At 36.6% G+C, this 13,845-nt stretch overlaps 1 protein-coding gene and 1 long non-coding RNA gene across 3 annotated transcripts in view; one reads left to right on the forward strand and one right to left on the reverse strand.

Annotated features, from left to right (window-relative positions):
• Positions 1–1,048, reverse strand: part of LOC144195838 (uncharacterized) — a 97,529-nt gene extending 96,481 nt beyond the window's left edge. The window contains exon 1 of the long non-coding RNA XR_013326167.1: positions 659–1,048. This is a non-coding gene — a long non-coding RNA (uncharacterized LOC144195838). The remainder of the gene's footprint in view (positions 1–658) is intronic.
• A 2,926-nt stretch (positions 1,049–3,974) lies between these two features.
• On the forward strand, positions 3,975–10,643 carry LOC144195483 (T-box transcription factor TBX1-like). 2 transcript variants are annotated; one of them, XM_077715165.1, is made up of 8 exons: positions 3,975–4,251; positions 4,980–5,367; positions 6,836–6,937; positions 7,081–7,252; positions 7,918–8,073; positions 8,490–8,557; positions 9,077–9,177; positions 9,843–10,643. In XM_077715165.1, the coding sequence occupies exons 1-8, from the start codon at positions 4,029–4,031 to the stop codon at positions 10,226–10,228; spliced, it is 1,596 nt and encodes a 531-aa protein (XP_077571291.1). In that variant the 5' UTR covers positions 3,975–4,028; the 3' UTR covers positions 10,229–10,643. The 2 variants fall into 2 exon arrangements, with proteins under 2 accessions (XP_077571291.1, XP_077571292.1); XM_077715166.1 differs by having other exon boundaries at positions 5,031–5,367.
• Positions 10,644–13,845: the final 3,202 nt, after the last annotated feature.

The following is a 13,845-nucleotide window of genomic DNA, read 5'->3' on the forward strand; positions in this document are numbered from 1 at the left end:
TATTTTTACAGAAGTGTTTGATGGAATTAATGAGAACGATATCATAATATTAAATTGAACAATGGTGTATTTTCTGCTACTACAACTTGTAAAATGTTTGTTTGGCAAAATATAAAGTATTCTAAGAAAATGTCCTTATACGGGTACAATGAGATTTAAAGCATCACCATAAAGTACACACAAATTAGTAGGCATGAAAATTATACACAATAAAAATGAAATAAGGAAACAAAGTACTTACGTGGTTAGCAGCACGATATAGAGGAAGTCATACATTTAAACATTGGGGAAATAACAGCTATAAACTGACTTTATAGAAGACTAAAATAACACTGTAAATTACATCTTATTCTTTGTGTATACATACCACACGCACTTTGCTGACCAGCAGAGGGCGTTGTACCTTTGTGTTAATATTGAATGTGGATAAATAACCACGAGGAAGAAATAGAGCATTCTAGTATAGTTAATGTTTAGTGAGCGTGTCCATAATAAAACGCGGATACCTTATTTCATGGAGACTACTTTTTAAAGTGAAAAACATATCACGTACCACCATCAATATTTAAAAAAACATTTTGACACAATAGGATTGCCTCACAGTAGCCGCGATCTGGCTTATATTTCAATTACTTTTCGAAATTTTAGTTGTTCTTACCTCATCAGTGTGTTCTTGGGCATCATTGTCCATCTCCTGCAGTTTTTCCTCCTCTGATCGTGCTATTAAACTTTTTTTTTGTTATATTCAACTGTCTTTTCACCCGATTGTCTTGCCGATTCTTTGGATCTCCTTTTCTTGTCCATCCATTCCATTTTTTTGTACAGATGTCCGTGTCACTTGTCACTTGAGCAGATCACTTGTTATTATAACTATCACTAACTGATCTAACGTCTAAAAAATTAAAAATAAACCATTAATAGGCAGCGTAAAGTATCTCTCATGCCATCGTGGCCTACGGCTGAGGAAATTTGTTTGGGATTTTTCCCGTTTTTTTTTTAATAAAGGACAGCCGGTGTTCTAATGAGTTGGGCTAATGCGCATGCGCATTAGTCCACCCTCGCTAAGTGTTATCATATTGTATTTTTGCTTAAATGTATTATTATGTGTTTTAAATGTGCGAGATGGTTCATTTGATTAAAAAAAAGATATCAACTAGTGTTTTGACATTGTTGCTCTTGTCGTCGCTGCCTGTGAATAATATTTTGAAAGTGTGTTTATTTTATAACCAATAAACGCAATTATATATTATGCACAAAAATATTTAAATTGAATATTAATAAAAATGCGAGACAATAGTTGCAGTATGGGCAGGCCACAGCTGGTTACATACGGACGACTTTATTTTCGTCAGGCAACATAAATGTTGGAATTTATTTTATTATGTCAAAGTATACAAGGATAACAAGACCATTTTATAGGGAATTATATTTTATTGTGTGCGAGGAATGATGGGCAGGCAGAGGGGAAAATGTTTTCCTAATGTTTGTCTTTCAGAAGAGATTTTGTTTGAGTGAAATTACAAAAACTTGCAACCCTCGACGTTTAGAAAAATATGTGCTATTCAAACCAATTAAAGTCTTTTATATTTGTCGATCTTTATGAATACATAAAGCTGATGCAACTTACAAGTCGTTTTTATTGTGAACAACAATGAGGGGATTGTGTTATCTTATCATTCTTTTTCAATTTGAGGGCTGTAAACTGTTCAAACATAAATGCACTGTTATTTGACATTTGTTTTAAAACTGGAATGGTCACAAACTAATGGTCTTAATCCTGAAATATAATTGTCAATTATGATGACAACAAAACGTAATGAAAAAGTGGAAATATCTTATTTATTATTTTTCATTTTATTTTATTTGTATTAATTTCAAGAAATTGAGTTAGTTTGGGTTGTAAAGTTTACTCATGTATTGTCATTATCAGTCTTATGATTATAACTAATATTTTATTAAACAAATGCTTGTGAGGAATGCATGTTCCATTAAAAATCCATATATATAAAAAAATACAAATCTGGTGTAAATATGTCCTTTATACAAATTGTTATTATATTGATTATGTATTTAGTTTGTTGGTTAATTTTGCAAAACAAATCTAACGTATTTTCGAATATCTACTATTCTTTAAATAATACTATGTGAAGTTGTTTCAAAGCATTTTTTTCAAATGACATTTGTCAAATGAAGAATTGCTGCATATAGTTATTTATTCATGTAGTATCTCCAACAGAGTTTGTTGATCTTCTGCCTCCTCTGGAGAAAGAGCCAAAATAAATAGAGCTAATCCTCACACTGCTTCATCCCATTAGACCCCCACTGTTGCCTCCAATGCTCTATTCGGCGACCCCCTGTGTAAATTAGACTCCATCCGTTTAATATCCAGCAAAACACACCTCGTTGCTGGACACCGAAAATCGATGCGAGGGTTGCAAGAGGTCAAGTCCAGCCACTCTTTCCTATAGGTGTCACGCCTGGGGGGCTTCGTTGGTGGGGGGTGTTTACTGACTGCCACGTGCGGTGCACAGTGGCTTTACGCAGAGATGGACGGCGTAAATCTCGGATAAATCATGCTGGAAATGATAGCATTATCGCAAAGAGAAGCACCAGAATGAGGATAAAAATGTATTTTGGATCCCCAAATTTATTTTGCACCCCTTTTTTAACATGGCAGACTAAATCGTCACTGTATTAAAATTATTGTGTAGATATTTTATTTATATAAAAGGGCAAATGTGTAAATTTGTCCAATATGTTTTGTCATGTGACTTCAATCTGAAAGGAATATTATTTTCTAATCATAATAGGTATACTTACAGTAATTATTTTCTCTTAAGTATAATGATAGCATAGTAATTGGTAGATATAGTTAATTTTGTCTCCTCCAAACATTTGACTGGATGCATGACAATCTAAAATATTCCAAATGTTGACAATGATCGACGTCCAATCATTTTTGAGTGGGAGACTTGGCAGCAATATTTTTTCCAATGACACTGAAATACAAGCATTCTAATCTAGTCCTCTTCAAATTAAATGAATTTGACATTTATCCCTGTCAGTAGCAAGAGGAGTGAATTATAGGGTTCATAATTAATATAACATTAGCGATATACTGTTCATAAAACATATGAAAACAACAGTCAGTCATTAAATATTATAATTGAAACCTGGCATCCACATATGAACCACATTTACATCATATAAGCTACACATGTAAACCTAATGTCATTATTAAATATAATGTTCACGCAGTATGACCTATTTTTTTTATTCTTACCAAAAATAGTCACTTGCCCAGAAAAAAAGAACAACCTTCTTCCAAATATAAACTTAATAAAAGAAGCACCTTTAAAAAAAAACAACCTGTTCCTCACAATACTTTCACATACAAAAACATCGACGGGAATTCCAGTCACATGACGTCAAAATACTTCCAACTACCATCACATATATAATTCCCAACAACATACAAGCCTTCAACAATATCCACATCCAACATCCAAAAAAACTCCCCCAAAACACGACCAACAACGTTAACCAACCTCCCCAAACACAAAAACTCATGCGACTACGTAAAAAAAAAACAAGTCGCGTGTGCTCTATATTGTGCCTTGCGGAGCGCCATTGAAATGAGTGACAAGCTCTTATTAAAATAAAAGCCTCACGCACACACGCACGCGCCTAAACACTCGCGCGCGCGCCTCCTTCTCCAGGGGGGGAGTCGCGGATCCCAATCTGGCTTCTGCCATTCCAGCGTTTCAACAGGCAACCTTCACATGAAGAACCCAACACACGCCCAACTTCACTTCACAGGACAACCATGGACCCTTTCCCTCTCCACATCCTCTAAATGAGTCTCTCACTCGGGGGAAGTTTGTGCGTCTTTACCGTAGCGACGGAGTTCCTTCCCCGGTAGATTTTTTTGGGCATGTGAGAACGAACCCCCTTTTTTGGAGTGTGGGGGGGTGGGAGGCTTTCTGGAGAAAGGGGGAGGACGATTAACTTGTGTCCCCCCCTTGCTTATGGACGACGGTGGTCCGCTGTCTCCTAAGGCGAATGCTTTCAGTATCGCTTCTTTGATTTGCGGCGCGGAGGGAGAAGGAAACGCGGTGTTTGACGGGCGGAGCGCCGGCCCGGACGGGGACAAGCCGAGCCGTAACCGGGGCCGGAACCGGGATCGGAACCGGGATCAAAACCGGGGACATCGCGCAATGCATTACAGCACGGTCACCCGGGAAATGGAAGGTAAACAACTTTGTTTGTGATCATATTACGCACACACGAGCGTTTAAAACTATAAACTTATTAACCAATATGTATTTTTCTTCGTAAATCTAAGAAAAGTTCTGAAAAAATGCCGTAAAAACCCCTAAAACAGATGAAAAAACAAGACAGTGTGTGTATGTTTTTGTTTTACGACACCCGCATCGGTTAGTGTTTGTTTACTCATGCAAATGTTGTGTTGATCTATTCACTATTGTTTTGATGGGGAGATTATGCAAAAAAAGTTGACTGGTCACCTTTAAAAAAAGAGAATGGTCGCACTTGAGTGTCAATCTGTCTTTTCACGAGGTGAGGAAAAGCCACATTACCTGCAAGTCGCTTATCTAAATAGAAATAAGAACCGGTTTTTATCGCAAAAAGGGGGAGGCCCTCCTCCTCCTCCGCTGAGTCAGATAAGCTTGCACATGCACCCTCGCGAACATTCACACACACTTACACACACGCGCATACACACGCAACAAGCAGGAGCTTCGCTTGAAGGAGATTTATAAATAAAAAACTGTTTTTTTGGACGTTTTTTAAACCTTTTGGATTTTAACCCCGGCTGCGGATGTCAATTTTGGGGATTTCTAGGACGAAACGTCGTCATTTTGGGACTTAGTTTCTTATGTTTTTTGATTTTTTGGGGTATTTTCAGATTGGCAAGACTTGTTAAGTAAATCCAGTTTCTTTTTTTGGGATGATTTCAGCCATTTCCAGCCCGTGGCTGACGCAGCTGTCCCATTTTTGCGATGTTGCAGCCTTCACCACCAGCAGTTTGAGCAACCTCAACGCCCCCGGGGGGTACCATCTCTCTCCTAGCCCCGGGGACCCTTACGGTCAACATGAAGGCCACTTTGAGCCATGCCCAGCGGCTCAACCCAACTATGGCTACCCGGGACAACAGGGTCAGACCCCGGCAAGTGAGGCAACTGGGACCCCCTGCTCGTCATCCTCATCCAATTCGACCCCGAATGGCAAGAATGTGGTCAAGAAGAACCCTAAAGTGGCCAATATTAACGTTCAGCTGGAGATGAAAGCTTTGTGGGATGAATTTAATCAACTGGGAACGGAGATGATCGTCACTAAGGCTGGAAGGTATGAGCATGATCACTTTTTTTTTTACAATAAGATGTATTATTATTATTTGCTAAATTTGGCATTTTTAGGAAATTCAAGGGTTGTGCATGCAATTTTTTTGGCGAATTAGTGAAGTTTGGAGTGTTTAAAAAGTGTTGATTTCTTTGTTGATATGATTACTTTGCTCATTTGTTATTAGGCGATAGATATTTTTATTTATGCAGAAAATATTGAGTGTTTTTTTATTTTATTACATTTGATTGTCGATTATTATCTTTTTTTAGTGATTGTTCTAGATTATTATTTTTAGATCAGATTTTAATGGAAGTTTCTAAAATACTGGAAAGAGTGATATGTAGAATATTTAATGCTACATTTTTACTCGCTCAGAAATGAATTTTTGACTAGCAAAAATTGGGTTATTGAACTTTTTGGGTCAGTTTTGCAGTATATCAATTAATTTATTTTCTAATGAAATTTGTGGGGATAAATAATTGGTTATGGGTAATTCAGAGCATATTTGGGTGGTCATTTCAGTTAATTTGATGCTCATATAATAGGATTATTCAGTTTTATTTTTTTATGTGTATTTAGATATATGTACGTTTTACAAAAAAATGTTATATCACGTTTAGGTTAAAGATAACCAAATATATATGATAATTTTGGGTCAAATACTTAAAGGAAGCTATCATATGGGTTAATTTGACACAGCAAAACGATTAAATCTATTTGACATATCAAAAACTACTATGTATATTTGTTCAAAATAACTCAAGTGGTAATCTGTCTATTATCAGTCCTCTGAAATAAGCATGCTCCAAAATAAATTGTTTTAGTCATTCAGCTAATATTAACATTTAGCACATTACCTCATGACCTACCATTGACACCAATAGACGTCTAATTAACATCATGCAATTCGAGTCAAAATGGATTAGACGTCTCAGTACGTCAATGGTTGGGAATGACTATATATTTAATTTAGAGTGAAAATTTAACCTCAGTTCGAGCAAGAGAATCCATTATTGACATGTCAGCAATATTATAAGGGACAAAAAATGGCTTTTTTGTCCTTTCTAATATTATATTAAGAGAAATATTCATTTGTATATTATTGGGGAAAGTGAGCAGTGTGACAAATTGCACTTTTAAAGCTCCTTCAACTTCACCGAGGCTAAACACTGACGTTAATTGAGCGTTGATTTTAGGATCCTTTTCACTCAGGTGGACATTTGTCAGCTCGCTCGACTTTCTCTAGAAAAAAAAAAGAGAGAGAAAAAGTCGTCAAAATCAATGCAAAGTGGACTTAGGGTCATAAAACTACACTTGCAAACAGCAGCAAGTAAATGCAAATACGTGGAAGAAGTTGACCTGTTTTGCGAGTGTATCTGGAAAACATCAATTGCAAAATAAATAAATAAATGCTATTTCGAGTTGAGATAGAACATGAAAATTGAATATTTCTTCTTTGGACAATTTCCAGGAGAATGTTTCCAACTTTCCAAGTAAAAATATTCGGGATGGATCCAATGGCGGATTACATGCTTCTAATGGACTTCTTGCCCGTGGACGACAAACGTTACAGGTAAATAAATATTTTTAGACGAACTACATCGCTATTGCAAGGGAAACAATCGACGTCCAACACACACGCGCACACGCGCACGCACGCACGCACGCACTGACTGAGCTATTTTCAATGAGAATTCCGCTATGATCCCCGTGCAGGTATGCCTTCCACAGTTCTTCCTGGCTCGTAGCCGGCAAGGCTGACCCAGCGACGCCGGGAAGGGTGCACTATCACCCGGATTCACCGGCCAAAGGGGCCCAGTGGATGAAGCAGATTGTTTCATTCGACAAACTCAAGCTCACTAACAACCTCCTGGATGATAATGGACATGTGAGTGGAAATTTATATGCATGTGCAAAATAAGTTATGTTAAATATAAATATATATGTAAGAAGTATTTTTTTTACATTTCATTTATTACTTTAATGGGTTAGTCGTGTGATAGTGTATTTTTTTAATATTGCTGGTGTAAATTGTGTTGAATTTCATAATTTTGTGGAAAAAATAATCAGCTTTTTTTTATGAATAATGCAGTTTTTCAAAGTTTTTTTTTGGTAATTTGATTGAATTAAATGCTTTTATTGTCATTATACAAGTATAATGATATTCATATCGTCATTATACATGTATAATATTCAAAGCTTCACTAAAAATGACAACAAAAATAAAGAAATAATTAATAATAATAAATAAGTACATAGTCAACACCATAAATAAGCAGGGAAGTGCACAAATAAACAAAATCTAAAAAACAATCAATAATATAGATTTTTTTTAATATTAGCAAATAAATATAGTCACATAAATTTAAAAAAATGATATAAAAAATTAAAAACAAAAGCAAAAAGGAACTGGTTACATTATTTAATGCAAAATGTGCCTTGCAAAGTAATATACAAAATTCTTGTTTATCTTATGTACACTTCCCTTGATTGCGTTTCTTATCAGTGGCTCAAAAGCTAATTCGGCTTTTTTTTTCTCCCACCTATCTCCAGATCATTCTCAATTCAATGCACCGCTACCAGCCTAGGTTTCACGTGGTTTACGTGGATCCACGCAAGGACAGTGAAAAGTATGCAGAGGAGAATTACAAAACATTTGTGTTCGAGGAAACACGCTTTACCGCTGTCACGGCATACCAGAACCACCGGGTAAGTTATCGATTCTGCTCTACAATTACTTTCAATACAATTGTCATACAATATTGTCAATGCATTTCAGAGCTGCAATTAAATCAATGTGATATTATTGCTCATTAAAAAAATATTGACCTATTTTAAACGATGTTAATAGAATGCTATGGTGTAACAAATGTTGATTACAGTGCACATTATCTTTTTCGTTGAGTGTTAAGCAGAAATTAGTGATGTGATTTTATTTATAATAATATAAGATATCATTTTTAGACTTATTATTGAAGAAGCTGTTGTCAAACATACAAATTAAGAACAATATTAGAGAATATTTTTGTGGCTTTATAATGTTATTTGGCAGATGTTACATAGATTTTAAAAAAAGTGAAAAACTAAATTATTCTCCTTATCATTGATTTTCTTGTAATTTTTAGATCACTCAATTAAAGATTGCCAGCAACCCTTTTGCAAAAGGTTTCCGGGACTGTGACCCAGAGGATTGGTAAGTTTTTCCATCATAATTTCACTAAAAAAGTATTTTTGACATAGTAACAAAAAAGGGGCAGTATTTTTGCAAGTATTTTTTTCTTTTTTCGAAAGTTGCATAGAACACAGAACATCCAGATGTCTCAAACTTGCATGTTAGAAGTACAAAATAAAGCCTCATCTTGGGAGAACACTGGATATTGCTTCAAAGTCATTGATCGATTATCAAAACGTGTCCATACGCCCCCTAAACCACACATCTGGTTCGGAAACAAGTGACTCAATTTCTTCCAAATGCTGTTCATTCTTCCCCTTTGCAAAGGTTTAACTAAACAGATTACTCTGAAATGTATTGTTACGCATCACCAAATGGGAGTCAATTACTTCACTTTTAGTCATGTGAACGAACGGAGAAATTTTCAAATATGTGTTGCTGTTGTAACACGACTAGTGGCGGTGTGTACATAATACGTGGTAAAGAAATTGTGGCGTTGGCGGTCATAAATGAATCTTGCCTTGCCTTCCTTTCCCGCAGGCCCAGGAATCACAGGCCAGGCTCTCTGCCAATAATGAGTGCTTTTGCCAGAACAAGAAACCCAATGTCATCTCCTCCTCAGCAGAATGGCACAGAGAAAGGTTTGTATCTCTTCTAAATAAGCCCAAAAGTCTGTTTTTGTCTTTTTTTTTTGGACAACTACTGCCACTTTTAATGAACAATTAAAAAAGGTGCATTTTAGATTGTACCTAAATTGGCTTGGAAATAAAATGTCTTGTGTGAAATTGTCAACATCTTTTACATGCTGTAAGCATTGTCCTCTTATTTTAAAATTGTATTGTCAACTTTCATGGACAAATTTACGTGATTAAAGGAAATGGACATTTTTTTTCCAAGTCAAATTTGATAGTCTCAATTGGTCACAAAAATATTGGCATTGAATCAATCTTAAGCAGTTTTTTCTTATTTAATATATATGGACAGTGAACATTAATTCATATATATTCAGATATAGTATAGTACAGTATACCCTAAATGTATTGTTTTTGCAAAAATACTAAGTGCTACCCCGCACTACCTTTTTAAAAAATCTTAACAAAATCCAAATATCACATTAGTTTTCCTCAATGAGGTCAACTTGTTGAACTAAATTATACCTTAATTCACTAACATTAGTGAGAAATGTTTAAAAAAAAATTGTAAACAGGCCAATGCTAAAAAACAAACAAAAAAAATCAGACTACGTACGTCTAGGTCTCTAAATAACAAACATGTCCCTCAAAATCCAATTCCATCTAACCCCCAGACGACAACAGACGCGACTACGACCGAGAACCCGGCGGCACCCCCATCCACGCAGACCCAGCTCACCAGCTAATGTCCCGAGTCCTCAGTCCAGCCCTTCCCGTCCCGGGTGGCCTCCACGCCGTCCCGCTCAGCGGCGGCCGACCAAGCCCCCCACACGACCTCCGACCAGACCCTCACTCGCTACCCCCGGAAACCCTGCACCACCACCCTTACAAATACCCCGCCACCTACGAACATTACTTGGGAGCCAAGACCCGTCCTTCGCCTTACCCTTTACCCGGCATACGAGGACACACGTACCACCACCATCACCACATGAACCCTACGGCTAACATGTACTCGGCTACCAGTGGGCCGGCAAACTACGACTACGGGCCCAGATAATGACTGCACTACGTTATGGGATTAGAAAGCAGGACCTTGAAACGTTTGATGCCGCATGCAATCATGGACTAGAACTCCTTTCTCAATAAACCTCGCTGTATTTATTTAAAGAATCTCTGCAGGAAGTACGGACCCTCGATTTAAGGAAGGTCTGTTGTGAACATGACAGAAAATGGCTTCGTATTAGCCAACCTGAGCATTTCCGCCGCTTTGCCCGCGGCCAGAAGCGAACACGTTTGATCACGGACTGGAATTCCTTTTCTTTTTTCTTTTTTTTCCCTTTTTTTTTTTGTCTGTGTTGAATGCACTTTTTGATTTGCCTCATTTTGAATGCTTTCAAAAAAGCCATATGTTGTATAATCCCTAATCCTTGTAGGTAGACGACATGTTTGCATGCTGAGCTCATTGAAGAGGCCGTGGAAATACATTCAAATGTTTTGTCTGGGGAGGGTTTTTGGGGTGGGGGGTTCATCAAACGTGAACATTTTTTTGAGCCACTCTGAGAGGGCTTGTACCATGGCACTGACTTGCAGTAACTCAAAGTAAATAAATGAAGCAGAATGACTGTTTTGTGTCTATAAAATGAACATTAAATTCCAAGTTATCTATTCGAAGATATGTGTGGTGCTTCCATTGAAACAGGGCAAACAGTTGGGCCTAAAAAAACTGAAATCCTACACATACAACTGCAAAGATGGCATTTTAATGAAATGTTATGTTGAATAAAATTGTACTGTATTTAACAGTAGGAAACACATCTTTTTATTATTCATTTATAGCCCTGATAGCTGCTTTTAAACTCTTTCTTTATACTAAGTGATATTTTGAACTAAAGGATTTTATTAAATAAATAGACTGTACTTAACATGCGCTTGTTTTAGTGAGGAAAAAAATCCAATATTGCTTTGCAGTTATGAAACAGGCACAATTACACGTTTTTATTTTTATATAAAGAATGTGGATAGTTGTTTGCATGCAGTAACAAAATATATTAAGTATAAGTAAAATATTGAGGGGAAGAAACTTGATTTTATATAGGATTTTTCAAAAATTACATTGGTATTAATCACCAAAACATTTTTTTCCTTTAAATTTTGGTCTTATTGATGCTTCTATAAAAGGCAACATGTTGTTGTTGTACAGTCCATTTCCCCGTGTAACCTCAAAGGATACAATTGCTCACTTTTAATGGGACAGTTGGTTGAAATTTCCACAATAGGACTGCTATCCATTTCCCTTAAATGAGAGCTGCTTTGTCGTTAAGATTCATTTTCTCTGGAAGGAAGCCATTCTTTCAGGATTTGTGTCACAATATAAAAGGGAAATTTGTGCTAATGTTTGAAAATTCATTCCATCAGTGATTTTTTATTTATTTTTTACCTTGAGAGCAGCTGCCATCGAAGAGGGGGATATATACAGGGGGGAAAAGGATGCCTGCCTGAGGCCAGCTGACCTCTGACTGTTTAATGGCTTGTAAAAGTGTCAGAGGTTAAATAATGTTTCCACTCATTTAAACTCCAGCTAATTGATTGTATCATTTTCGCTTTGGTTTAAAAGCCGTTTCCTCACTTGTATCTTAATTTAAGACATCTATTTTGAGCATTTTAACATTTTAAATAGAAAAACACTTTAATTCATAGATCCATAATGGACAGGAGATGTTAATTAAATGCCAATATTTCCAAATTTCCCAAAATAAAATTATTTAGGAAATGATTTTCTATGTTAGTAATTGAATTCCCCATGGCTCACTTCATCACACACACACACATGGTGTTCACGGGAACTTGTCTTACCTGTTTTGTCTGGTCAGGAAGTCGAAGTCTGGAGATGTGTTGAGCGCCCACCCGTCGGCGTGCACTGTCCAAGGACTGGGGCAGGAAGCCGCCGTCTATCACAACAAGGCTCCCTCGCCACATACAACTGCTTCCACAAGACAGACGGATTTTTAACCTGTTGATGAATTGCACTCATAATATAGTGTTAATATGACCATTCAATATCCTTTAAGTGAATATTGTAAATGAAATCTTCTGATGCAAGACTTTCATGAGCTACAATATATATATAATAATCACATTTACATTATAGGAAGTATATTGATGGATTATTATTATTATTTGATTCAATTTTGATGAGCAAAACAAGCTTTTTATGCTGATTAAATTATATTTAAATTATTTTAAGAAGTTGCAAAGTGATAAATAAAAGGAACACTGTTGAATAAATAGAGGGAATGTGAGGAATAAATTATATACAACTCACACTCACACACACTCGATTTTGAACAGTAACTTGGTAAATAATACATAACTTATATGTGACTAGGAAAAAAAATATGACCCTAACTAAATACACAATTTTTTAAATGAAGTTTTCACTTTGCTTTTTTAATAAACCAAAGTAATTCAAAATGTTCCAAAACAACATGTGAAGCAATCAGACATGTTTAAAGCAAAGGGAGAAACAATTGAGAAGAGTAAGGATGAGAATTAGGATTAAATGCATAAGAATACTTTGGCAAATTGTAACTCAATTAAAAACAAAAATTTCCCCTTTTTAGAATGTCAGAATTTGTCGCAAACAATCCGCAAAAGTACAAAAAAACTAAAGCAACTTTAAAAGTCATATAAAAGCAAGTAAAATATAATAGTTTGCAAAATGTTGTGTTTTCAACCCAACGTCAGAAAATCATTTTCTCACCATACCATAAATATGTACATTCTTCTACACGAAACATACTGCCCATTTTTGAATATACTCTTGCATACATTCATGGTTGTTTTTAAAAATTGGTCGCATATCGTCAATCAGTCATAACTTAAAAAAAACTCGATTGAATTTGAGGAGTTTGTGGTGACAGAATGCCAACGATTTGCCATTGAAATATGAGGCGAATGATGATGGATGACAATGCAACCTGAAGCATCATATCACACTTATCTGCTTGCGGAACATCTGCTGCATGCGGCCTCTATCTGGACCGCACTATCTGGGAACCATTATTCAAATTCTTTCTTACATCCTCCTTATTAAGCTAAATACAACTAAACATAGGCCTCAAAACAGGTTAAAAGCTCCCATGAACATTTTCCAACGGTAAAAACTTGCAACGATGCCCTACCCTAAAGCCAAAGTGAACTTTGACCTTCCAAGCCAAAGAAGACACACGTTGGGTGATAAGTGAAGCTCGTGGGCTATTGTAGCGGGGGGCGTCCCCTTCCATTTATTGACTTCCTAAAACATCCATTATGAGGTGATTTACGAGGTCCACCATCCACTCCTCCGAGCAGCAGGTTGCTGTCTGCTCCATTCAGCAGACATCTGCACCGACGGAGCTGGCATTTGATTTATCAGAGCCAGGGCGGAAGCTGGCCCACGCCGAAGCTGCTGTTTGTTCAAAGCTAACATGGGACTTAGGAAGCTATCATGAATGGGAGATGTCAGCAGAGGGGTCAGGGACAAAAGGCCTAGACGGACCTCTGCGGGGTACAAGGAAAACATGTCCTGAAAACCAAGCCGCTGAGGGGATGTTCGTATATCCTTTTATAATATTGTCCAGCTACACCTACGTACGTTGAGTGAGATCCAAATCTTTGGTAACCTTATTGTTGATA

Source organism: Stigmatopora nigra, chromosome 4, assembly GCF_051989575.1.
Source record: "Stigmatopora nigra isolate UIUO_SnigA chromosome 4, RoL_Snig_1.1, whole genome shotgun sequence".
Taxonomy (NCBI): domain Eukaryota; kingdom Metazoa; phylum Chordata; class Actinopteri; order Syngnathiformes; family Syngnathidae; genus Stigmatopora; species Stigmatopora nigra.